Below are 27,440 nucleotides of genomic sequence, written 5' to 3'. Positions count from 1 at the left end.
TAAATTCAAAAGCTTCAGGTGTACATACAAAAGTTTGGTATAATTTTACAGGAAATCCTTTGAAATTACATAAAACACTGTTGAAATGGAAAAAAATATATTTTATATGTTGTCCTGTGTTATAATAAATAGGGAAAAAATAAGCTGCTTTTTGATTTTTTTTTTTTTTTTATAAACTGAAGTTTGAAATTGTATAGCTCAGGGCCTGAGTATGACTGCCTCATGGGACCCATTTTATGTGTTTCCAGCAGATGTAAACTAAAGAGGAAAAAGGAAATTTCTTTCTATCATAATCTATGCAAAAGTTATTCTATTCCAACAGAAGGAAGGAATAATACCCTTTTTTGTATACAATATCCGCCTGCCCAAATTTGTAGTGTCCCAATGCTTATTTGTCATGGAATGCATGCAATATCTTTATATCATTTTACAGAAAACACTTTGAAGTTACATAAAAAGCTGCTGTTTGTGACAAATAGTATTATTTATGTTGTTTTTCATATGATGAACCACCTCAATACAAACCGCTTTTTTATTTTTGTGTTCTAAACACTGTCTTTGAAAGTGGATAATTAAAAACTGTAAACTAGCAAACTGCTTTAAATTATAAAAAATATCTGGTCTATCACAATTTAAAATAGAATCCACAATCTCCAGCTTCATATTATTTCATTTATGTCCATTCTGTATTGGTATAATGATTATGGCATCTGACCTGCATCTCCATCACTGCCTCCTTTGTTTACAGCATCACTCTGTTTGTTTGGACGCGCAAATCCGCTCCCCGAAGCTTGTACACGACCTTCGGAGCATAAACAAACAAATATATGTTCATCCACACAGCACTGTAATAATCCATGTGTATTTACTGTACTTTTACTGAGATGCCTCATGTACTGTACTTTTCTGTCAATAAACAGCTTACCATATTGTTAGCTGAGCTTTCACGCTTCAAAATAAAGATTCAAATATATAAAATAAACTAACACGCATATAGCCTCACCAGATGTACATTCTGTCCTCTCCATGGCGACGGTGGTCATCCATAACTTGTAGTTTGATTATTATACATTAATAAACTCTGAGACGCGGACATTTCCGCGTGTGATCTTTGTTGACAAACAGCGGTGGACTCAAAGTACCGTCGAGCACTGCGAGATCCGCTCACATCCGCTCAAAGGGAAGTGGTCACTGACTGCCCACTCCCTCCCCCGCTGTTGGCGCAGATGTGTCAAATACAGCACCCCTGACCGGGCACACAGCTCAGAGTGACAGCTGAACGGACGAATGGCTCTGCACAAAGGAGCTCCGATTGATAGAACATGTTTCTGAGTCGAATAGATGTTGCAGTGATATAGAGATCACAGGTCTGAAAGGAGCGCCTTTCTCTCCAAGTGCGCACTTGGACAAAACGCTTTATATCTCACCGATGGAAGCTTGCAGAAACATAAAAATGGAAGAGATTCTAATCTAAAAGATTATATTGAGTATATAGGTATTTGTGGCTGTTTGCAGCTGACTGAAGTGGTGCAACGAGGATAAATAATTTTCACTGAGGTGAGAAATTTTACATTGCGATTCTATTGAAGATCATTCGATCTGTTTTTGTCACACAATAAAATGATCTAACTTACATCGTCAAATTCCTGAGAATGAGAGCTTTCTTGTGATATATGACTTCTGAAAAATTATTCCCAATCGTTAGATGGAAATTTGTTTGTGGGAAAAATATATTTCTTAGCTTAATTTGACTACTACAATTAATGGTATTATTTGTAAAGAAAACACTCTAAGCGTTCAAATGAACCTATATATGGGCTGATACCATATAAGAAAGGCTTTACAAATGAAAGACAAACATTTTGCAGGCTATTTTTGGACATTAAGCACTTTACCCAAAATCTACACCTAAGTCAGAGCCATGGGTTGATCATAGTATTCGTTCCTTGAGACAGGCAAGCAGAAAAGCAGTAAAGAAAGTGGAAAAAGGACAAATTACAGATTTCTTATGAGATCTTAAATAATTGCCTAACGTCATATCAGTATGCTGTTAAGAAAGCTTCCTATTTTTCTAAACTAATTGAGAAACATCACCCTAAAAGCAATTTTTTATGTAATTAATTTTATTCTAAACCCCCCTGTTATTTCTCTTCACTGCCCATCTTTGGCACTTTGTTAGGGTTTTTCTAGTTATTTTGGCAATAAACCTCAAGCCTGAGTGCCCAGTTTCTAATCTCTGATCAGGATTACCAACAGAGATTACCTGTTCTGTGGACTTTTTTCGATCCTGTCTCTCTACATTATTTAAAGGAAGGAATGCTTAAACTCAAACCCTCCTTTAGTTCGTATGACACTGTACATCCTTACTATTTGAGAGAATTATTTGACACTGTTGGTCCTGGGCTGGTTTCACTATTTAACAAATCTTTGTTAGAAGGATCTGAAAATTGCCACGGTTACACCTGTACTAAAGAAACCCTCATTTGGTGCCTCCATTTTATCAAAATTTCATCCTAATTCCATTTTGCCATTTATTTAAAAGATATTGGAAAAAAACTTTTTACAGCTTCAGAAACCTTCCTGACTGACAATCATATTTTTGACATACAAGTTTCACTCAGAGTTTAAATCACTTCACAACACAGAAACTGCTCTTGTAAAAGTTCTCAATGATATTTATATGCCAAGAGATTCAGAGGACTCTGTCATTTTAGAAATGTTAGACCTGTCCTCTGCTTTTGATACTGTAGATCATTCAATCCTTGTCTCTCGGCTGTAGCATTGTATTGGGTTGGGGGGAGGGCAGTTTCAAATTTTTTTTTTATTTCCTAACCAATAGACTTTTCTCTGTAAAAATAGGATGTTTTCTCTTAGCAATCTGTCCTGTGGTGTGCCTCAAGGGTCCATTTTAGCTCCTGTCCTTTTTCCTTTCCATCTTCTCCCCTTTGGGTTCCATTTTTGAAACAATGTTTAATTTCTTTGCTATGCCGATGATATGCAAATCTATATGCCTGGGTCTAGTAAAAATAAGAGTTCTCTAGGCAAACTAACAGCATGCCTTGAGGTTGTGAAAGCTTGGCTTGCCAAAAATGTTCTTTTTCTGAACTCAAACAAAACAGAAGTCAGTGTTTTTGACTAGAATTCAAGGATAATTGCAATTTTCTGTACTTTGGTATATCTAAATCCCAAATGGCAAGCTTACAGGTGCTGTGGCGAGATTCCTGAAGGGAAACAGGAAATCTGATCATGCCACCCCGTCCTGAGATCCCTTCACTGGCTTCAGATTAATTTTAGAATTTAGTTTAAAATGTAATTACTGGTATTTAAATCATTAAATTATTTTGCACCTTCTTATTTGTCCAATCTACTTCATCCCTACTCTTCTAACAGAGGCCTTAGATCCAAAGATAAGTTTCTCCTTCAGATACCCAAAATTCGGCTAAAATCAAGGGGTAACCGAGCCTTTGAAGTGTCCGGCCCGACACTGTGGAACAGGCTGCCACTCTATATTAGATCGGTTTCCACTTTGTCTCAATCATGTCTCAAAACTTATTCTCTGTTGCTGTTAACCTATAAGAGTGTTCTGTTTTAATTGTGTTGCTACTATTAGTGTACTTTAGAAGTTTGTTTTGCTTTAACTGTTTTGCTGCTATTAGAGTACTTTTTTTTTTTATTCTAACTTGTACAGCACTTTGGTTGGCCTGTGGCTGTTTTGAATGTGCTTTATAAACTTGAACTCCATTCACAAGAGTGGCATAATATTCAATCTAAATATATGAAATAAAAAGTTTAAAATCATTCTTTCATTACTTAGCTCACAATAGTAAAAGAGAGCATGTGCATAGTTTATGTGCATGGTGAAAACACTTATGCTATTTTTTTTTTAATTTTTATAAAGCCAAATGTGGGGAAATTGTGCACACAACTTTCAAAGCCCGTATGGGATGTACAGTATGGAACATTTATAAATTAGGCCACTGATGTATAACTCAAGATTCAAACTTCAAGTAGTCCATAAATGTCTGACAACAAATGGCAACAAAAAAAATCCAACTTCAGACTACACATAGAATTTAATTTAAAAACATATTACCACAGCATTAGAGTCAGTCTTTGAAAGAGTGTCCCTGTTTCAGTGAAACCAAAGATGGTATTCGCTGCAGATTGAGTAAACCATGCTAGTCCCTCTATGCTGGGTCACATTACTCCAAACCTAGAATGTAATTGATGCCTTGTACCAGTCCAATGATAATAGGCTGCCAGGCCACAAGGTAGCGCAGCCAGTCCAGTAGCTGTCCATACATGACATGGGGTCTCTCCCATCTAAGGATTTAGTTAAGGTGCTATATATATATATATATATATATATATATATATATAGCTATATATATGTCTAACCTCTCATGTGGGTATTCTTTGGATTCGTTCCTGTAAATAACGAGAGTGAACGTTCGAAAGGGAATGCTTCGGTTACTTAAAGTAACCTCGGTTTCCTGAGTTAAGGGAATGAGCATTATGTCAAGGAACCGAGGTTAAGTAACCAAAGTGTTCTCTATTGTGACACATCTAGACATAGTATGACATAACACACAATACTAAAATTGAATAGGGGGCTTAAACTAAAATTAGCCAATGTGTTTTTCTTTTTTTGCTTTAAGCATTACAGGAATTATGTTTACATGCAACAGACTCTATATACAATACAAATGATCTACTTTATCTACTGTATCTTCCATGTATTTAGCACAAAAGGTGTGAGATGAATTATACAATAAAGTTAAATTTACGGAAACGATGAAGGATACGGGTTACTGAACATCCTTTTAAGGTCAACTTTTTCTTTGCAGTATGGGCACATCTGCTTCTTACCCACAATGCACCACCCACGTATGCAAAACTCATGGAATCTGAGAACAAAATAGGTTAAGGAAACAATATGTGCATCTAGTGTACATGCAGTAGATGACAACTCTACTGTCTGTGGTTAAAAAAATAGAAATGTTTTGTCACATTGCTACATGTCATTATACTAATATCAATGTAAACTTTAAAAATCATTAATAAAACCATAACAAGAAGCATATATATAGAATATATTAACAAATCAGTTCAAATTTGGTGACTATGTTTGATTGGTTTAACAAGAACCAGTCATCACATTAATAATAATAATAACAATAATAATAATAAATCCTGAAAGGACAAGATACAGTGACTGCTTGCATATTGTTCAATGAATAATAAGATACATTCAGATGCATTATAAGCAAAACAGCTAAGTAGTAAACTACAGTAGGTTGAACTGATACATAAATAAGAGACCATAGCAAATATTGTCTGCAATTCCTCCAATAGAAGAAAATTATTTAATTTAAAAGTAAAATAATAATAAGGAAAATAATTCACTATTGAATTTCCATTACAGTAGTTTCTAAAAGATTAAATTTTTTTAGATAAATGGATTATGTCAGCAGAGATGGAAGGAGTACTAAAGTAAAATTAGCTCATTTTAAATTTACTCAGAGTCAAGTCAAGTCACCTTTATTTAAATAGTACTAGCGCAGCTGGAGGAAAACAAAACTAGAGGTATTTCGTATTGCTTGGCGGGAAAGTAACCTATCCTACAGAAAAGCATTAAAAACTGCTAGATCCGATTACTTTTCTTCTCTTTTAGAAGAAAACAAACATAACCCCAGGTATTTATTCAATACAGTGGCTAAATTAATGAAAAATAAAGCCTCAACAAGTGTTGACATTTCCCAACACCACAGCAGTAATGACTTTATGAACTACTTTACTTCTAAAATCGATACTATTAGAGATAAAATTGCAACCATTCAGCCTTCAGCTACAGTATAGCATCAGACTATAGACCCCCTGAGGAACAGTTCCACTCATTCTCTACTATAGGAGAGGAAGAATTGTATAAACTTGTTAAATCATCTAAACCAACAACATGTATGTTAGACCCTATACCATCTAAGCTCCTAAAGGAGGTGCTTGCAGAATTCATAGATCCTCTTCTGACTATTATTAATTCCTCATTGTCATTGGGATATGTCCCCAAAACCTTCAAACTGGCTGTTATTAAGCCTCTCATCAAAAAACCTGACCCCAAAGAACTAGTTAATTATAGACCAATCTCAAATCTCCCTTTTCTGTCCAAGATACTAGAAAAGGTGTTATCCTCACAATTATATTCCTTCTTAGAGAAAAATGGTATATGTGAGGATTTCCAGTCAGGATTTAGACCGTATCATAGTACTGAGACTGCTCTCCTTAGAGTTAATGACCTGCTCTTATCATCTGATCGTGGTTGTATCTCTCTATTAGTTTTATTGGATCTTAGTGCTCCGTTTGACACAACTGACCACAACATTCTTTTGCATAGACTTGAACACTTTGTTGGCATTAATGGAAGTGCATTAGCATGGTTTAAATCTTACTTATATGATCAGTTCGTAGCAGTGAATGAAGATGTATCATATCGATCACAAGTGCAGTATGGAGTACCTCAAGGCTCAGCACTAGGGCCACTACTCTTCACGATTTATATGTTACCCTTGGGAGATATGATCAGGAAACATGGTGTTAGCTTTCATTGTTATGCTGATGATACTCAGCTCTATATTTCTTCGCGGCCCGGTGAAACACACCAATTTGAAAAACTAATGTAATGCATAGTCGATATAAAAAACTGGATGACGAGTAATTTCTTACTGCTAAATTCTGAAAAAACAGAGGTGTTAATTATAGGACCTAAAGACTCTGCATTTAATAACGTAGAACACTGTCTAAGACTTGATGGTTGCTCTGTCAATTCTTCTTCATCTGTTAGGAACCTAGGTGTGCTATTTGATCGCAATCTTTCCTTAGAAAGCCACGTTTCTAGCATTTGTAAAACTGCATTTTTCCATCTCAAAAATATATCTAAATTACGGCCCATGCTCTCAATGTCAAATGCAGAAATGTTAATCCATGCATTTATGACCTCAAGGTTAGATTATTGTAATGCTTTATTGGCTGGTTGTTCTGCACGCTTAGTATACAAACTACAGCTAGTCCAAAATGCAGCAGCAAGAGTTCTTACTAGAAGCAGGAAGTATGACCATATTAGCCCGGTCCTGTCAACACTGCACTGGCTCCCTATCAAACATCGTATAGATTTTAAAATATTGCTTATTACTTATAAAGCCCTGAATGGTTTAGCACCTCAGTATTTGAATGAGCTCCTTTTACACTGTAATCCTCTACATCCGCTACGTTCTCAAAACTCAGGCAATTTGATAATACCTAGAATATCAAAATCAACTGCGGGCGGCAGATCCTTTTCCTATTTGGCGCCTAAATTCTGGAATAACCTACCCAACATTGTTCGGGAGGCAGACACATTCTTGCAGTTTAAATCTAGATTAAAGACCCATCTCTTTAACCTGGCTTACACATAACATACTAATATGCTTTTAATATCTAAATCCGTTAAAGGATTTTTAGGCTGCATTAATTAGGTAAACCGGAACCGGGAACATTTCCCATAACACCCGATGTACTTGCTACATCATTAGAACAATGGCATCTACGCTAGTATTAGTCTGTTTCTCTCTTATTCCGAGGTCACTGTAGCCACCAGATCCAGTCTGTATCCAGATCAGAGGGTCACTGCAGTCACCCGGATCCAGTACGTATCCAGACCAGATGGTGGATCAGCACCTAGAAAGGACCTCTACAGCCCTGAAAGACAGCGCAGACCAGGACAACTAGAGCCCCAGATACAGATCCCCTGTAAAGACCTTGTCTCAGAGGACCACCAGGACAAGACCACAGGAAACAGATGATTCTTCTGCACAATCTGACTTTGCTGCAGCCTGGAATTGAACTACTGGTTTCGCCTGGTCAGAGGAGAACTGGCCCCACAACTGAGCCTGGTTTCTCCCAAGGTTTTTTTCTCCATTCTGTCACAGATGGAGTTTCGTTTCCTTGCCGCTGTCACCTCTGGCTTGCTTAGTTGGGGTCACTTCATCTACAGCGATATCGTTGACTTGATTGCAAATAAATGCACAGACACTATTTAACTGAACAGAGATGACATCACTGAATTCAATGATGAACTGCCTTTAACTATCATTTTGCATTATTGACACACTGTTTTCCTAATGAATGTTGTTCAGTTGCTTTGACGCAATGTATTTTGTTTAAAGCGCTATATAAATAAAGGTGACTTGACTTGACTTGATTTGATGTCCCATTGGACGGGAGCCACAATTAATGTTTCCGGTAGAAGGCTTTCCTCTGTGTTACCTGGGTCTAGACAATTGTGTTAATGTAACAGGAACCGGGTCGATAGGTGACCGAGAAATCAAAGCGTGTGAAGGACAGTACCCATCGCACCTGTCTGGGGTTCAGTCTTTTAGTAGTTTGTAGGTATTTTAGATTTTTATAATCCAGAAGGATGATGAAGGGATGTTCTGATCCTTCCAGCCAGTGTCGCCACTCCTCCATGGCTGCTTTTATGGCCAACAAATCCCTGTTCCTGACATCATAGTTCTGTTCAGCAGGACTGAGCTTGCAGGAAAAGTAGGCACAAGGGTGAAGCTTAGGTGGATTACCATTCTGCTGTGATGGCTCCGATGCCAGTATTTGAAGCATCCACTTCGACTATGAACAGAAGTGAAACATGACTTTAGTTCTTTGAAGGCCTCTAATGCTGAAGTATACCAGATGAGATGAGTAGAATTTCTTTTGGTCATGGAAGTTAGAGGGGCGGCTACAAAACTAAAGTTTCTGATGAAGCGGCGGTAGAAATTTGCAAATACTAAGGAATGTTGTAGCTCCTTTAACGTCGCCGGTTATGGCCAATCGAGAACGGCTCTGACCTTCTTCTCATCCATTACCACTCCATCCTGACTAATGATGTACCCCAGAAATGACTGATGAAATTCACAGTTTTTGGCTTTGGCATACAGTTTGTGATCGATTAATCTCTGTAGAATTTACCTAACATGTTGTATGTGTTCTTAATAAGTGTGGATAAGACAGAATATTCATAGTGCCCGGTACAGGTAGAGAAAGCTGTCTTCCATTCATCACATTCTTTGATGCGAATGAGACTACTGTATGCGTTGCGGAGATCTAACTAGGAAAAGTGAGGTTGATGGTTGGATGAATCCCTTGGGAAGTTCCTCTTTGATATATTTCTACATAGCTATAGATTCTGGTTGTGATAAAGGGAATATACGTCCCTTTGGAGGGGTTGTACCTGGTAGGAGATCAATAGCTCAGTCGCTAGCCCAGGGAGGAGGCAGTTCTGAGGCTTTGAGTTCTGAGCCACGTTTCTAGCATTTGTAAAACTGCATTTTTCCATCTCAAAAATATATCTAAATTACGGCCTATGCTCTCAATGTCAAATGCAGAAATGTTAATCCATGCATTTATGACCTCAAGGTTAGATTATTGTAATGCTTTATTGGCTGGTTGTTCTGCATGCTTAGTAAACAAACTACAGCTAGTTCAAAATGCAGCACCAAAAGTTCTTAATAGAACCAGGAAGTACGACCATATTAGCCCGGTCCTGTCAACACTGCACTGGCTCCCTATCAAACCATTGACACTTTGCATAAGGAGGGCAAGACACAAAAACAAAAGGTCATTGCAAAAGAGGCTGGCTGTTCTCAGAGCTCTGTGTCCAAGCACATTAATAGAGAGGAAAAGGGAAGGAAAAGATGTGGTAGAAAAAAAAGTGTACAAGCAATAGGGATAACCACACCCTGGAGAGGATTGTGAAACAAAACCCATTCAAAAATGTGGGGGAGATTCACAAAGAGAGGACTGCAGCTGGAGTCAGTGCTTCAAGAACCACTATGCATAGACGTATATAAGACATGGGTTTCAGCTGTTGCATTCCATGTGTCAAACCACTCTTGAACAATGGACAGCGTCAGAAGCGCCTCGCTTCAAAAAGGACTGGACTGTTGCTGAGTGGTCCAAAGTTATGTTCTCTGATGAAAGTAAATTTAGCATTTCCTTTGGAAATCAGGGTCCAAGAGTCTGCAGGAAGAGAGAAGAGGCACACAATCCACGTTGCTTAAAGTCCAGTGTAAAGTTTTCCACAGTCAGTGATGGTTTGCATTGCCATTTCATCTGCTGGTGTTCATCAAATGTGTTTTCTGAGGTCCAAGGTCAACACAGCCGTATACCAGGAAGTTTTTGAGCATTTCATGCTTCCTGCTGCTGACCAACTGTATGGAGATGCAGATTTAATTTTCCAACAGGACTTGGCACATGCACACAGCTACCCTTACCTGGTTTAAGGACCATGGTATTAATTGGCCAGCAAACTCGTCTGACCTTAACCCCATAGAACATGTATGGGGTATTATGAAGAGGAAGAAATGAAATGCCAGACCCAACAATGCAGAAGAGCTGAAAGCCACTATCAGAGCAACCTGGGCTCTCATAACACCTGAGCAGTGGCACAGAATGATCGACTCCATGCCACGCTGCATTGCTGCAGTAATTCAGACAAAAGGAGCCCAAACTAAGTATTGAGTGCTGTACATGCTCATACTTTTCATGTTCATACTTTTAAGTTAGCCAAGATTTCTAAAAATCCTTTCTTTGTATTGGTCTTAAGTAATTTTCTGAGATACTGAATTTGGGGTTTTCCTTAGTTGTTAGTTATAATCATCAAATTAAAAGAAATAAACATTTAAAATATATCAGTTTGTGTGTAATGAATTAATATAATATACAAGTTTCACTTTTTGAATGGAATTAGTGAAATAAATCAACTTTTTGATGATATTCTTATTATATGAACAGCATCTGTATGTGAGGGGGAACAGGAGGAACACTATAATAAGCTTCAGCAGGCTCCTTGTGTCCATCTTCTAAAGGGACCCATCCTCAGACAGAATAAGCTTTTTTTGCACTAAAAATCTTCTAATCAGCACTGTTTGTTCACTTCACTGATTTGCACTATCTGCCATGTGCATTGCGCTGCTTTATTTAAATTTTAAATTTTATTATGTCTTTTTTTACATTCCCTTATTGTATAGCTGTATCTTATATTTTATATTTGATCTAGATTTTTAGGCTCTACTGTTAGTGTTATCTATATGCACTGGGGGTCTGAGAGTAACGCAATTTCGATTCTCTGTATGTATGTACTAGTGGAAGAATTGACAATCAAGCAGACTTGACTCACAGCCCAGGACCATGCAACTCGAATGGCATTTTACAATGAAAACCAGAATTGGCAGGACCACCAGCTCAAGTGCACCTGTTGTTACTTTCATTCTGTTGTTACTTTCAGTGTCAAGCATTTTCAAGGACAATATTAAAAATTCATTTCAAACCTTAAAAACATCCAGCATTTTCCAAACTTTCCAAATTCTGTACAAACCATGAAGCCCGCAGACATTACAAATTAACACAACTGTAAACATGGTAAAGGATACACATGGTTGCAGGAGAGTCTATAGGTGTTCTCTATGATTCCCTCTTCACTCACATCCACAAGTATTGGCTGACCACAGACGGCACAGATGCTGTCTGACAGGTGCTTAGTGGGCATTCCAGATGCACTGTAATACTGAAAAAACATATCTGTACGTCAGGTTGTCATGACAGAGCAATTTATAGCAGATGCAATAATAAAATATATTGATGATTTCTATAAAATAAGTATTGAACAGTATTTTAATGTTAACTTCCTTTTCTGTTAGAATCTATAAATTCAGTCTTAGAAATCAAATATTTCTATAAACCCAGGTAAGTAAAACTGGAGTAAAAACAAGGCAATAATTTGATATTGTTTTCACGCTAGAGCTTTTGCTAAACAGTTTGGTTTATCATAGCCTTTTCAGACAAAAAAACAAAACAAAAAAAAAAACAAAGAAAAATAACCCGCCTGTGGTCCTGTTATGCATGTTATGATTTCATAGTAAAGCTGAAGAAAAATAGTTAAAGTGAAAGCTGGCAGTTGTGTGGGCATTGTGAGGGGCGAACTTGAGATCAGATCAAGTAATATAAAAGAAATCAAACTGTGAAAATAGCCTGCAATTGCTCAAATAAATGAAAATGTAGGTAAAAGCAGTGTAATGTTTATCCATTGATTTCAGCTCTTACCCCAACTGTAGATGCCATAAAATCTGCGCACATCTCTGCAAAATCCCGACCGAGTACACCATAGTACAGGCCATAAAAGAGAAGCGAAACACCAAAGTCCATAGCATCTTCTGGCTTAATTCTAAAACCATAAAGAGAGGGGACAAATGATTCAACATAAATGTTCACATCTTTGCAATGAACAACAAGTACAATGAAGAAACTGTACCACTAGTAACTGGTCAGTGTTTCTTTTTTGAAAATCATCATGACTAAAACTGAGTGATATATTTATGACACTGGTATATTATGTTGGGATTATGTTTTTGTATGGGATTATGTTTTGTCAGTGATATACAATGAAGCAACCTTGTGATTACATAGATAAATTATTTTTATCACATTGAGCTATTTTTATTTGAGAACATTCCAACTGATTTTAGAAGGGGTTTCTTTCTTATACTAACAATAAAGTTCAAATGTTAAATTCAGTTCTAAATGACCCAGACAGTACTTAATTCAGTACAAAACAAGCAACTAATAATGTCACTTACTATTTATGATGGACAGTGTGTGAGCTGGGGCACAAAGCCTAATTCAGCTATTTGTTTGCATCAGCACTCAAAAGTCCAAGTGCAATACTGAGTGCTGATGCAAACAAATAGATAAATTACACAAGACATTACAAATGCTTCATTGTAATAATTTGTACTAGGACTGTACAATTAATCGCATACGATTGTTATGAACATCTCGTCAGTAAATCATACTCGTTATTTACTCGTCAGTAAATCATAAATCATGAAGATGCCGCCGACGATGGCGTGCTCCGCAGTTGTTTTTGTTTTTGTTGATTTGTCCTGTCTTTAGTTATATCCCTGAATTCAGTTTCACCAGAGACGAGTTGCTGGACATTCAGCATCACAGATCACCCGATATTTCACTGGTTTTCGACTATTCTGATGTTTTGCTCGACATAGTAGTTGGCAGATCAGTGGCGTTGATCAAATTTTCGCAATCACATGTGAGCACAGCTTTACAAAAACTCGCTGATCAGATCACAGACACAGAACAACATAACCCGGACTCCGTTTTAATCATTCTTTGGGACTTTAATAAAGCAAATATCTCCCGTGAAGGCCCAAAATACAGACAGCACATCACATGTCCCACCAGAGACAGTAATATATTGGATCACTGTTATACAGCAATTAAAGATGCATATCACTCTGTCCCATGGGCAGCTTTAGGACTCTCTGATCACTGTTTAAAATGTTTACGCTGTCACGTCTTCCATTGAGGAAGCAGAGGCTGAGGGCTCAGATGTGGACTCGTCCATCACCCAAGCTGAAGTCACCGAGGTAGTCAAGAAACTCCTCGGTGGCAAGGCACCGGGGGTGGATGAGATCCGCCCTGAGTACCTCAAGTCTCTGGATGTTGTGGGGCTGTCTTGGCTGACACGCCTCTGCAGCATCGCGTGGCAGTCGGGGGCGGTGCCTCTGGGATGGCAGACCGGGGTGGTGGTCCCTCTTTTTAAGAAGGGGGACCGGAGGGTGTGTTCCAACTACAGGGGGATCACACTTCTCAGCCTCCCTAGGAAAGTCTATGCCAGGGTACTGGAGAGGAGAATCCGGCCGATAGTAGAACCTCGGATTCAGGAGGAACAGTGTGGTTTTCGTCCAGGCCGTGGAACACTGGACCAGCTCTATACCCTCTACAGGGTGCTGGAGGGTTCATGGGAGTTTGCCCAACCAGTCCACATGTGCTTTGTGGATTTGGAGAAGGCATTCGACTGTGTCCCTCGCGGCGGCCTGTGGAGGGTGCTCCGGGAGTATGGGGTCCGGGGCCCTTTGCTAAGGGCTATCCGGTCCCTGTACGACCGGAGCAGGAGCTTGGTTCGTATTGCCAGCAGTAAGTCAGACTTGTTCCCGGTGCGTGTTGGACTCCGGCAGGGCTGCCCTTTGTCACCGGTTCTGTTCATGATTTTTATGGACAGAATTTCTAGGCGCAGCCAGGGGCCGGAGGGGGTCAGGTTTGGTGACAACACGATTTCGTCTCTGCTCTTTGCGGATGATGTTGTCGTGTTGGCCTCATCAAGCCAGGACCTTCAGCATGCACTGGGACGGTTTGCAGCCGAGTGTGAAGCGGCTGGGATGAGAATCAGCACCTCCAAATCCGAGGCCATGGTCCTCAGTCGGAAAAGGGTGGCTTGCCCACTTCAGGTTGGTGGAGAGTTCCTGCCTCAAGTGGAGGAGTTTAAGTATCTTGGGGTCTTGTTCACGAGTGAGGGAAGGATGGAACGGGAGATTGACAGACGGATCGGTGCAGCTTCTGCAGTAATGCGGTCGATGTACCGGTCTGTCGTGGTGAAGAAAGAGCTGAGCCGCAAGGCGAAGCTCTCGATTTACCGGTCAATCTACGTTCCTACTCTCACCTATGGTCATGAGCTTTGGGTCATGACCGAAAGGACAAGATCCCGGATACAGGCGGCCGAAATGAGCTTTCTCCGCAGGGTGGCTGGGCGATCCCTTAGAGATAGGGTGAGAAGCTCAGTCACCCGGGAGGAGCTCAGAGTAGAGCCGCTGCTCCTCCACATCGAGAGGGGTCAGCTGAGGTGGCTCGGGCATCTGTTCCGGATGCCTCCTGGAAGCCTTCCCGGGAAGGTGTTCCAGGCGCGTCCCACTGGGAGGAGACCCCGGGGAAGACCTAGGACACACTGGAGAGACTATGTCTCCCGGCTGGCCTGGGAACGCCTCGGTGTCCCCCCAGAAGAGCTGGAGGAAGTGTCTAGGGAGAGGGAAGTCTGGGGTTCTCTGCTTAGACTGCTGCCCCCGCGACCCGGCCCCGGATAAGCGGAAGAAGATGGATGGATGGATGGATGGATGATCACTGTTTAGTTCATCTAATACCGACCTACAGGCCGACTTATTTTGACCTCACTTATTGGAGTGTTTTTGAAGCTGCTGCCACCGTCTGTAGTCTGTAGTCATGAAGTAATTTGAAAAACTGGTGCTGAACCACTTGAATGACATTACTGAACCCTTACTGGACCCCCTGAAGTTTGCCTACAGAGCAAACAGGTCTGTGGACGATGCAGTCAAGATGGGACTGCATTATGTTCTGCAGCACCTAGACAGACCAGGGACTTAGGTGAGGATCCTATTTGTGGAATAGTCCCAACTACCACGTCATTTAGTCGGTGCGAGTGATAAAGTTATCCAGAAATAAAAGAGAAAAAAAACGCACTCTCAAGAAATTTTTATAAATTTATTCGTACCATGTCTTACACAGACGCGTTTTGGCCTAAGCCATCATCAGTGTGTACCAAGAAGCACAAACAAGAACATTTTAAAACAATGCATTACAGGTGAACCCCATTCCTCAAATCATTAGCACCATCAGGTGCATCAAGTTACAAACATTATGGAAGCACACAAAAAATGACACAGATTGATTGCAACCCAAATGGTTTTACAAAAAACAATTTAAAGGTAATTCTTCATTTAAACCATTGGGGTATACTGTTTGAAGTGTGTAAATCCAAAAAGCCTCTCGTTGAAGAAGAAAGCGCTTCTGATCACCTCCCCATTGAAGTGGCTTGACCAACTCAATGTCTAGAAATTTCAAAGTACAAATATCATGCCCAAATTCATTAAAATGTCTGGCCCAGGGTGACTTAATATCATGATTGCGTATGTTACTTTTGTGTTTGTGTAATCTTAATCTTAATTCTCTTTTAGTTTTACCAACATAAACATTACCAACATTTGATTTAATATACCAACATTTTGTATATTCTTACACTCCACCTACTAATTGGCTCACAACTCTTGATCCGGGCAATTTCCCTTGTAGGAGTTGTGTGAATTGTAATGCAATGATTGTGGGTAATTCTTTTTCACATCCATGGACTGGAAAGATATTCTCTGTGAGAGGGAGTATTACTTGCCGTTTGTCTTTTGTTGTGTACTTACTCAAATGCCCGTGTGGGCTTTGTTATGTTGATAAAACTAAAATAGAATTAAGATTAAGATTACACGAACACAAAAGTAACATACGCAATCATGATATTAAGTCACTAGTGGCCAGACATTTTAATGAATTTGGGCATGATATTTGTACTTTGAAATTTCTAGGCATTGAGTTGGTCAAGCCACTTCAACGGGAAGGTGATCGGGAGCACTTTCTTATTCAACGAGAGGCTTTTTGGATTTACACACTTCAAACAGTATACCCCAATGGTTTAAATGAAGAATTACCTTTACATTTTTTTTTTTGTAAAACCATTTGGGTTGCAATCAATCTGTGTAATTTTTTGTGTGCTTCCATAATGTTTGTAACTTGATGCACCTGATGGTGCTAATGATTTGAGGAATGGGGTTCACCTGTGATGCATTGTTTTAAAATGTTCTTGTTTGTGCTTCTTGGTACACACTGATGACGGCTTAGGCCGAAACGCGTCTGTGTAAGAAATGGTACGAATAAATTTATAAAAGTATTTCATGAGAGTGCGTTTTTTTTCTCTTTTATTTCAGGATCCTATTTGTGGACTTCAGCTCAGCTTTTAACACTATCATTCCAAACCTCCTCCTGCCCAAATTAACCTTAGCTCTCTGTGCCCACCTCTGTCTGTAGTTGATCACCAGTTTCTTGACAGAAAGGTAGCAGCTAGTGAGGCTGGGAAAATTCTCGTCCACCACACATATAATCAGCACTGGAGCTCCTCTGGGTTGTGTTTTCTCCCCACTGCTCTTCTCTCTCTAACCAATAACTGCACTGTCATGTGCACTCTCAACAACCTGGAGCTTAACACGCTCAAAACAGTGGAAATGATCTTGGACTTCAGGAGAACTTTAGAAATTGACAGTGTGTACAAACAACAGCATTAGCATGTGACTACTGAGAAGCTAAGAGGCCTTTGTCTGCTGCTGAAGCTCATCCCCCGAGACAGCATCCTCGACTACTGATGCTACTCGCACAAAACGCCATTGTCGGTGGTGTGAGAGGAGACAGAAGCAAGGCAAGCGTGGAGGCACATGAGCTAGGCTGAGGGCTAACCTTACTAGACCAGCAATTCCATCACTCATGCTCTCAAAGGTTAACTCTCTGGAAAATAAGCTGAATTTAATTCAACTCAGTCGGTCTACACAGCATGAGACAAGGGATTGTTGTGTGTTAATTTCACTGAAACATGGCTAAACAACAATATCTCTGACTCCTGTATTAATCTGCATGGACTTGCCTGCTATTGAGCGGACAGTGGATCATTGTTATTGTCACAGTTTGCATCCCCCGTGTGATAACGTGAAGGACATACTTCACGAGTTGTTCAGCGCCATCACTGAACAACAAAGAAATAATACTGACAGCTTTTTCATAATAGCCGGTGACTTCAACCACGCAAACTTAAAGACAGTTTTGTCAAAGTTCTACCAACACATGAATTTTGAACACATAAAAGGCTGTACCCTGCCCCCACCTAGGGTACTCTGATCACTTACATTTCTACAGAACTGCTTTCAGTGTACAGACTGGAACATGTTTAAAGAGTCATAGAGTCACATTTTCAGCTCATTGACTCCCGACACATGTGGCAGGGATTAAGTATCATCTGTGCCTTTGGAAATAAATCCTCTGCAGAGGTGAGAGCAGATCCGTTGCTGGCTGACAAGCTAAACACTTTCTACGGCCACTTTGAAAGCAATCTAAGCAGCGCGAGTCTGCTGATCAGTGCGCCAGGAAGCAGCAGTCAGAGCAGCGATAATCATGTGATCACCGTGTCGGAGGACGAGGTTCAGAAGGCTTTAAAGCGAGTGAACGTCAGGAAAGCAGCCGGACCTGATGGGATTTCTGGCCATGTTCTGAGGTCCTGTGCTGATCAGCTCGTTGGTTTGTTTACATCCATCTTTAATCAGTCTCTTTGCTACCTCGGTGGTTCCCACCTCCTTCAAAAAATCTGTCATCATCCCTGTGCCCAAGAACTTTAATCCCTCTTGTCTGATTGACTATCGTCCAGTTGCCCTCACATCAATAGTCATGAAGGTCTTCGAGGGACTGGTTAAAAACTACATCTGCTCCTCCATCCCGGATACTTTGGACCCTCTTCAGTTTGCTTATCACCCCAACAGACCCACTGATGATGCCATCTCTCACATCCTGCACTCTTCCCTCACACACATTGACAGCAATAACAGGAACTATGTAAGGCTGCTATTTATCGACTATAGCACAGCTTTCAATACTATAGTCCCCATAAAGCTAGCTTCTAAACTCACAGACCTCGACCTGAATTCTTCACTCTGCAACTGGATTCTTGATTTCCTCACCGGCAGATCTGAAGTGGTGAAAGTAGGCCAGTACACCTCCAACTCCATCACCCTGAACGTAGGAGCCCCACAGGGCTGTGTCCTGAGTCCCCTGCTCTACTCGCTCTACACATATGACTGCATGTCTTCCCACAGCTCCACATCTATTATCAAATTTGCCCTGTGGAGAGGGTAAGCAGCTTCAAGTACCTTGGTGTAAACATCTCAGAGGACCAGTCTTGGACTACACACTTTCAAACAAAGGTTAATAAAGCCAGGCAAAGACCGTACCATCTGCGACAGCTGAGGAAATTCAGGGTCTCACCAGCAATCCTGAAAACTTTCTATTCAGGGGCTATATAAAGTGTATTGACTCAGTGTATCTCAGTGTGGTATGGGAACAGCTCCAGTCAAGACTGCAAAGCCCTGCAGAGAGTTATGCGCTTAGCTGAGTGCATCTCAGGGTCTGCTCTCCCCTCTCTGCAGGGCATCTACCTCAAACGCTGCAAAAGTAGAGCTGTTAAAATCATCAAGGACTCCATCCACCCCATTAACCATATTTTCACTTTGCTGCTATCTGGTAAGCGCTTTGGTAGCCTAATGGCAAAAACGAGAGACTTAGGCAGAGTTTTTTCCCACATGCCATCAGGCTCCTAAACTCAAAATCAGCCTCTTAACATCTTCATGTCTCCACATAATATTCACTTTGCCTGGTTGCCTGGATGATCCATGACTGTCTTTCTGCTTTGTGATGGTTGTGCATGAGTCCCTTGTTTGTTCTGAACAGTTAAACTGAGAACTGTTCTTCAGAAAAATCTTTAAGGTCCTGCAGATTCTTCAGTTTTCCAGCATCTTTGCATATTTGAACCCTTTCCAGCAGTGACTGTATGATTTTGAGATCTGTCTTTTCACACTGAGGACAATTGAGGCACTCAAACACAACTATTAAAAAAGGTTCAAATATTCACTGATGCTCCAGAAGAATACAGGATGGGTTAAATGCAGAGCACAAATTCGAAGTATGGGTCACCATACTTGGCTGAATGTCACGTCACTCACTCAGTTTAACTGTTCAGAACAAACAAAGGACTTTAACTAAAAAAAAAAACATTAAAAAATGTACAGTGAGTTAATTTAAAAACGTAGGATATAGTCTTAGGCTAAAGTCTACTCATCAAAAATTAAAAGACCTTTACACAAAGGATCTTATGCATGCTATTGTCATTTTACAGTAATGAAATATAAGGCCTATATATATATATATATATATATATATATATATATATATATATATATATATATATATATATATATATATATATATATATATATGTATATATATATATATATATATATATATATATATATATATATATATATATACAGTCGTGGCCAAAAGTTTTGAGAATTACATAAATATTGGAAATTGGAAAAGTTGCTGCTTAAGTTTTTATAATAGCAATTTGCATATACTCCAGAATGTTATGAAGAGTGATCAGATGAATTGCATAGTCCTTCTTTGCCAGGAAAATTAACTTAAATCCCAAAAAAACCTTTCCACTGCATTTCATTGCTGTCATTAAAGGACCTGCTGAGATCATTTCAGTAATCGTCTTGTTAACTCAGGTGAGAATGTTGACGAGCACAAGGCTGGAGATCATTATGTCAGGCTGATTGGGTTAGAATGGCAGACTTGACATGTTAAAAGGAGGGTGATGCTTGAAATCATTGTTCTTCCATTGTTAACCATGGTGACCTGCAAAGAAACACGTGCAGCCATCATTGCGTTGCATAAAAATGGCTTCACAGGCAAGGATATTGTGGCTACTAAGATTGCACCTAAATCAACAATTTATAGGATCATCAAGAACTTCAAGGAAAGAGGTTCAATTCTTGTAAAGAAGGCTTCAGGGCGTCCAAGAAAGTCCAGCAAGCGCCAGGATCATCTCCTAAAGAGGATTCAGCTGCGGGATCGGAGTGACACCAGTGCAGAGCTTGCTCAGGAATGGCAGCATGCAAGTGTGAGCGCATCTGCACGCACAGTGAGGCCAAGACTTTTGGAAGATGGCCTGGTGTCAAGAAGGGCAGCAAAGAAGCCACTTCTCTCCAAAAAAAACATCAGGGACAGATTGATCTTCTGCAGAAAGTATAGTGAATGGACTGCTGAGGACTGGGGCAAAGTCATATTCTCCGATGAAGCCCCTTTCCGATTGTTTGGGGCATCTGGAAAAAGGCTTGTCCGGAGAAGAAAAGGTGAGCGCTACCATCAGTCCTGTGTCATGCCAACAGTAAAGCATCCTGACACCATTCATGTGTGGGGTTGCTTCTCATCCAAGGGAGTGGGCTCACTCATAATTCTGCCCCAAAACACAGCCATGAATAAAGAATGGTACCAAAACACCCTCCAACAGCAACTTCTTCCAACAATCCAACAACAGTTTGGTGAAGAACAATGCATTTTCCAGCACGATGGAGCACCGTGCCATAAGGCAAAAGTGATAACTAAGTGGCTCGGGGACCAGAATGTTGAAATTTTGGGTCCATGGCCTGGAAACTCCCCAGATCTTAATCCCATTGAGAACTTGTGGTCAATCCTCAAAAGAAGGGTGGACAAACAAAAACCCACTAATTCTGACAAACTCCAAGAAGTGATTATGAAAGAATGGGTTGCTATCAGTCAGGATTTGGCCCAGAAGTTGATTGAGAGCATGCCCAGTCGAATTGCAGAGGTCCTGAAAAAGAAGGGCCAACACTGCAAATACTGACTCTTTGCATAAATGTCATGTAATTGTCGATAAAAGCCTTTGAAACGTATGAAGTGCTAGTAATTATATTTCACTACATCACAGAAACAACTGAAACAAAGATCTAAAAGCAGTTTAGCAGCAAACTTTTTGAAAACTAATATTTATGTAATTCTCAAAACTTTTGGCCATGACTGTATATATATATATATATATATATATATATATATATATACACATTTACACGGATAAAAAGCTAAATGTTTTCATTTCATTTTCAGGTTCCACATGTAGAGCGAAAAGAGAACGGTCCAGCATTATTATTATTCTTGATTTTTCAAACTGCTAACACTTGAATTATGCCTAATGTGTGACCAAAAATTGAGTATTATCTGTTTCAGCGGTTTGATCGCGCTGGTGCCTTGCACACATATTCATTAGAAAGAGCAGTCGTTCACCATGCCATTTTGGTGCGAGCAGCTTTGGCATATTGCTAATTATGATTTTTTTTTTCATCGATACTGAAACACGTGTGAACTACAAAGCCTATTTTACCTCATGAATAATAGTTAAGCTTCAAATGGGCAACATCACTAATATGGACACATTTGGATTTGTCCCGAGTGAGAGAACCTTACCTTATGCTTAGCTTTAAATTATTATTATTATTATTTGTTTGTTTGTTTATAGCGAAGCCTATATTATTATATACTGTGATTATATTAATTTATTAATTCTTATTTTGTTCTGATAAGTTTGTTAAATTAAAAAAAAAAAAAAATAGAAAAAACATGCAGCAAACGAAAATAGGCGATTAATCCGTTAAAATGTGTTACTGTGGGTTAACAGTAATTATAATTATTATATACTTAGGAACATATTCTGGGCTTAATCTAGGTTATCCAGGTTTTTTTTTTATTGCACCTGAAAATGACTTTGTGCAGCACATTCACTTCGGGTGCTCCAAACTTTAATTGAGGACCGTAAGAATGTTAGGTCTCTAGATACGGCTTTGGATGCGTCTAGGGATTCCTGTACATTGTTCGGTTCCGGCAACAGAGCCACTGCAACAGGGCAACTGGATGACAGTGAGGCAGCGTAGTCGTGGGTCAAAACACCGCTCTTCTGTTCCGATCAAAACATTAAAAAGGTTCTCCCCACTCAGTGATGCACCCACTGAGAAAATGATGAAAGTGCTCTAGTTATTGGTGATTTTATTGTACGGAACATGAATATAGAGACACCAGCCACCATAGTCAAATGTTTACCGGGAGCCAGAGCGCCTGACATCTTGGCAAATTTAAAAGTGCTGGCTAATGCTAAACGTAAATACAGTAAGATTGTTATTCATGCCGGCGCTAATGATGTTCGACTTCGCCAGTCGGAGATCACTAAAAATAACATTAAAGAGGTGTGTGAACTTGCAAGCATGATGTCAGACACTGTAATATGCTCTGGTCCCCTCCCTGCTTACCGTGGTGACGAGATACATAGCAGATTGTCATCACTCAATGGCTGGATGTCTAAGTGGTGCCCACAGAATAACATAGGTTTCATAGACAATTGGACGAGCTTTTGGGGCAGACCTGACCTGTTGAAAAGAGATGGTCTTCATCCCTCCTGGGGTGGCGCCACTCTTCTCTCTAGAAATATGGCAAATAGTCTTAGTGTTTATACTTGACTAACTGGGGCCCAGGTCAGAAAGCAGACAGACTGGCTAAACCGACCGTCTGCTAGCTGCCTCACGTCACAGAGGTCAGCTAATTCTCAGCACATAGAGACTCTTTCACCTAGGTATCACACTATAGACACGGTGTCTGTTCCCCGAATTAGAAAATACAAAAAACGTCCAAACCAAGTTAAAGTTAACAATTTAATTGAGGTTCAAAAAATAAAAAACAGATCCAATATGGATAAACAAATGATAAAGCTTGGCTTATTGAATATCAGATCCCTTTCTACAAAAAAAACTTTTTGTAAATAATATGATCACTGATCATAATCTAGATGTGCTCTGTTTGACAGAAACCTGGCTAAAACCTGATGATTACATTATTTTAAATGAGTCCACCCCCCAAGATTACTGTTATAAACATGAGCCGCGTCTAAAAGGCAAAGGGGGAGGTGTTGCTTCAATTTATAACAACGTTTTCAGGATTTCTCAGAGGGCAGGCTTCAAGTATAACTCGTTTGAAGTAATGGTGCTTCATATTACATTATCCAGAGAAACAAATGTTAATGATAAATCCCGTTATGTTTGTACTGGCTACTGTATACAGGCCACCAGGGCACCATACAAACTTTATTAAAGAGTTTGGTGATTTTACATCCGAGTTAGTTCTAGCTGCAGATAAAGTTTTAATAGTTGGTGATTTTAATATCCATGATGATAAGGAAAAAGATGCATTGGGTTCAGCATTTATAGACATTCTGAACTCATTGTCGAAATCATACTCTATATTTAATACTGTAACATGGAATTGATGTTGATAGTCTTGAAATTACGCAGCCAAGTGATGATATCTTAAATCATTATTTAGTTTTGTGCAAACTTTGTGCTAAAATTGTAAATTCTAATTCTTGTTACAAGTATGGAAGAACCATCACTTCTACCACAAAAGACTGCTTTTTAAGTTATCTTCCTGATGTATCCAAATTCCTTAGCATATCCAAAACCTCAGAACAACTTGATGATGTAACAGAAACTATGGACTCTCTCTTTTCTAGCATTTTAAATACAGTTACTCTTTTAAGCTTAAGGAAGGTTAAGGAAACAAGTATGACACCATGACACCATATAATGAGCATACTCGCACCCTAAAGAGAGCAGCTTGAAAAATGGAGCGCAGCTGGAGGAAAACAAAACTAGAGGTATTTCGTATTGGTTGGCGGGAAAGTAACCTATCCTACAGAAAAGCATTAAAAATTGCAAGATCTGATTACTTTTCTTCTCTTTTAGAAGAAAACAAACATAACCCCAGGTATTGATTCAGTACAGTGGCTAAATTAACGAAAAATAAAGCCTCAACAAGTGTTGACATTTCCCAACATCACAGCAGTAATGACTTTATGAACTACTTTACTTCTAAAATCAATACTATTAGAGATAAAATTGTAACCATTCAGCCTTCAGCTACAGTATCACATCAGACAGTGCATTATAGACCCCCTGAGGAACATTTACACTCATTCTCTACTATAGGAGAGGACGAATTGTATAAACTTGTTAAATCATCTAAACCAACAACATGTATGTTAGACCCTATACCACCTAAGCTCCTAAAAGAGGTGCTTCCAGAAGTCATAGATCCTCTTCTGACTATTATTAATTCCTCATTGTCATTAGGATATGTCCCCAAGACCTTCAAATTGGCTGTTATTAAGCCTCTCATCAAAAAACCACAACTTGACCCCAAAGAACTAGTTAATTATAGACCAATCTCGAATCTCCCTTTTCTGTCCAAGATACTAGAAAAGGTGGTATCCTCACAATTATATTCCTTCTTAGAGAAAAATGGTATATGTGAGGATTTCCAGTCAGGATTTAGACCGTATCATAGTACTGAGACTGCTCTCCTTAGAGTTACAAATGATCTGCTTTTATCATCTGATCGTGGTTCTATCTCTCTATTAGTTTTATTGGATCTTAGTGCTGCGTTTGACACAATTGACCACAACATTTTGTTGCATAGACTTGAACACTTTGTTGGCATTAATGGAAGTGCATTAGCATGGTTTAAATCGTACTTACATGACCGCCATCAGTTCGTAGCAGTGAATGAAGATGTATCATATCGATCACAAGTGCAGTATGGAGTACCTCAAGGCTCAGTACTAGGGCTGCTACTTTTCACGCTTTATATGTTATATGTTGGGAGATATCATCAGGAAACATGGTGTTAGCTTTCACTGTTATGCTGATGATACTCAGCTCTATATTTCTTCGCGGCCCGGTGAAACACACCAATTTGAAAAAATAATGGAATGCATAGTCGATATAAAAAACTGGATGACGAGTAATTTCTTACTGCTAAATTCTGAAAAAACAGAGGTGTTAATTATAGGACCTAAAAACTCTGCATGTACTAACCTAGAACACTGTCTATGACTTGATGGCTGCTCTGTCAATTCTTCGTCATCAGTTAGGAACCTAGGTGTGGTATTTGATCGCAATCTTTCTTTAGAAAGCCACGTTTCTAGCATTTGTAAAACTGAAAATATATCAAAAAATCTCAAAAATATATCTAAATTACGGCCTATGCTCTCAATGTCAAATGCAAGAATGTTAATCCATGCATTTATGACCTCAAGGTTAGATTATTGTAATGCTTTATTGGGTGGTTGTCCTGCACGCTTAGTAAACAAACTACAGCTAGTCCAAAATGCAGCAGCAAGAGTTCTTACTAGAACCAGGAAGTATGACCATATTAGCCCAGTTCTGTCAACACTGCACTGGCTCCCTATCAAACATTGTATAGATTTTAAAATATTGCTTATTACTTATAAAGCCCTGAATGGTTTAGCACCTCAGTATTTGAATGAGCTCCTTTTACATTATAATCCTCTACGTCCGCTACGTTCTCAAAACTCATATCAATATCAAAATCAACTGCAGGCGGCAGATCCTTTTCCTATTTGGCGGCTAAACTCTGGAATAACCTACCCAACATTGTTTGGGAGGCAGACACACTCTTGCAGTTTAAATCTAGATTAAAGACCCATCTCTTTAACCTGGCTTACACATAACATACTAATAAGCTTTTAATATCCAAATCCGTTAAAGGATTTTTAGGCTGCATTAATTAGGTAAACCGGAACCGGGAACACTTCCCATACCACCCGATGTACTTATTACATCATTAGAAGAATGGCATCTACGCTAATATTAGTTTAGATTATTCCTGTTTCTCTCTTATTCCGAGGTCACCGTAGCCACCAGATCCAGTCTGTATCCAGATCAGAGGGTCACTGCAGTCACCCGGATCCAGTACGTATCCAGACCAGATGGTGGATCAGCACCTAGAAAGGACCTCTATATCCCTGAAAGACAGCGGAGACCAGGACAACTAGAGCCCCAGATACAGATCCCCTGTAAAGACCTTGTCTCAGATAAACACCAGGACAAGACCACAGGAAACATGATTCTTCTGGAAAATCTGACTTTGCTGCAGCCTGGAATTGAACTACTGGTTTCGTCTGGTCAGTGGAGAACTGGCCCCCCAACTGAGCCTGGTTTCTCCCAAGGTTTTTTTCTCCATTCTGTCACCGATGGAGTTTCGGTTCCTTGCCGCTGTCGCCTCTGGCTTGCTTAGTTGGGGACACTTCATCTACAGCGATATCGTTGACTTGATTGCAAATAAATGCACAGACACTATTTAAACTGAACAGAGATGACATCACCGAATTCAATGATGAACTGCCTTTAACTGTCATTTTGCATACTGACACAGTGTTTTCCTAATGAATGTTGTTCAGTTGCTTTTACGCAATATATTTTGTTTAAAGCGCTTGACTCTGCCGCAGATCCGCCTCCAGTGTCGCTCAGCTGTGGACGATTTAAAAATGTTTGATATAAAGGTTGCTGCCCCATTTTATACAGGAATTATTCATTTAAAAGAAATCTAATTATATTGTTAGTTCTAATTATATTGTTAACTCAAGTTCATTTAGGATATTTAACAAGCACTGTGACATTTTTAACTTTACAATTTTAAAGTCAAGTTTAATAGTTTAGGTGTTTTTTTTTCACAGATTCGTAAAAAATTTAAACCGCTTGTTAATAAAACCAAGTTTGACATGTTTAGATGGTCTTTGCTTCCTTTGTTCCTTGTTGGTCGCATTAATCTAGTGAAAATGGTTATCCTACCCAAATTCCTTTATCTTTTTCAACATAGTCCAATTTGCATTAAGAAGTCTTTAATTTTTTTTTTTTTTACTAATTTTGATGGTATTTTGCATTCATTCATTTGGGCAAACAAGCCTGCACGCCTTAAGAAATCAGTTCTCCAGCTCCATAAGTCTAAGGGAGCACTTGCACTTCCCAAATTTCAACAATATTACTGGGCTTGTAATATTAATAAGATTCTCTATTCGAACAGTTCTGCCCAGGCTGATGATTCATCTTGCTCTAATCCGGCTTTTCACATTTGGGGAGTCAACGGACTGGTTTTTAATTTTTATCCACTAAGTACACCAGTGGTCATTTGTTTAGTTTCTTTCTGGTTAGAGACTTTAAGAAATTGTTTCCCCACTTTCCCAACCGTCCTCCTTAATGCCATCTTGATAA

General features: G+C 39.4%; 1 protein-coding gene across 2 annotated transcripts in view; it reads right to left on the bottom strand.

Moving 5' to 3' along the window:
* Positions 1-4,054: 4,054 nt before the first annotated feature.
* The window catches only part of rnf121 (ring finger protein 121), a 149,031-nt gene continuing 125,645 nt past the window's right edge, over positions 4,055-27,440 (bottom strand). For both annotated transcript variants that reach the window (XM_059542729.1, XM_059542730.1), the window contains 4 exons: positions 12,127-12,247; positions 11,457-11,590; positions 4,806-4,907; positions 4,055-4,323 (listed from right to left, as the gene is read on the bottom strand). In XM_059542729.1, coding sequence (XP_059398712.1) covers positions 4,203-4,323; positions 4,806-4,907; positions 11,457-11,590; positions 12,127-12,247 — 478 coding nt within the window. In that variant the 3' untranslated portion in view covers positions 4,055-4,202. The remainder of the gene's footprint in view (positions 4,324-4,805; positions 4,908-11,456; positions 11,591-12,126; positions 12,248-27,440) is intronic.

The sequence above is a fragment of the Carassius carassius genome, chromosome 47, assembly GCF_963082965.1.
Source record: "Carassius carassius chromosome 47, fCarCar2.1, whole genome shotgun sequence".
Lineage (NCBI taxonomy): Eukaryota > Metazoa > Chordata > Actinopteri > Cypriniformes > Cyprinidae > Carassius > Carassius carassius.
Note: the sequence above shows the minus strand (reverse complement) of the source record. Positions and strands in the feature narration are given on the sequence as shown.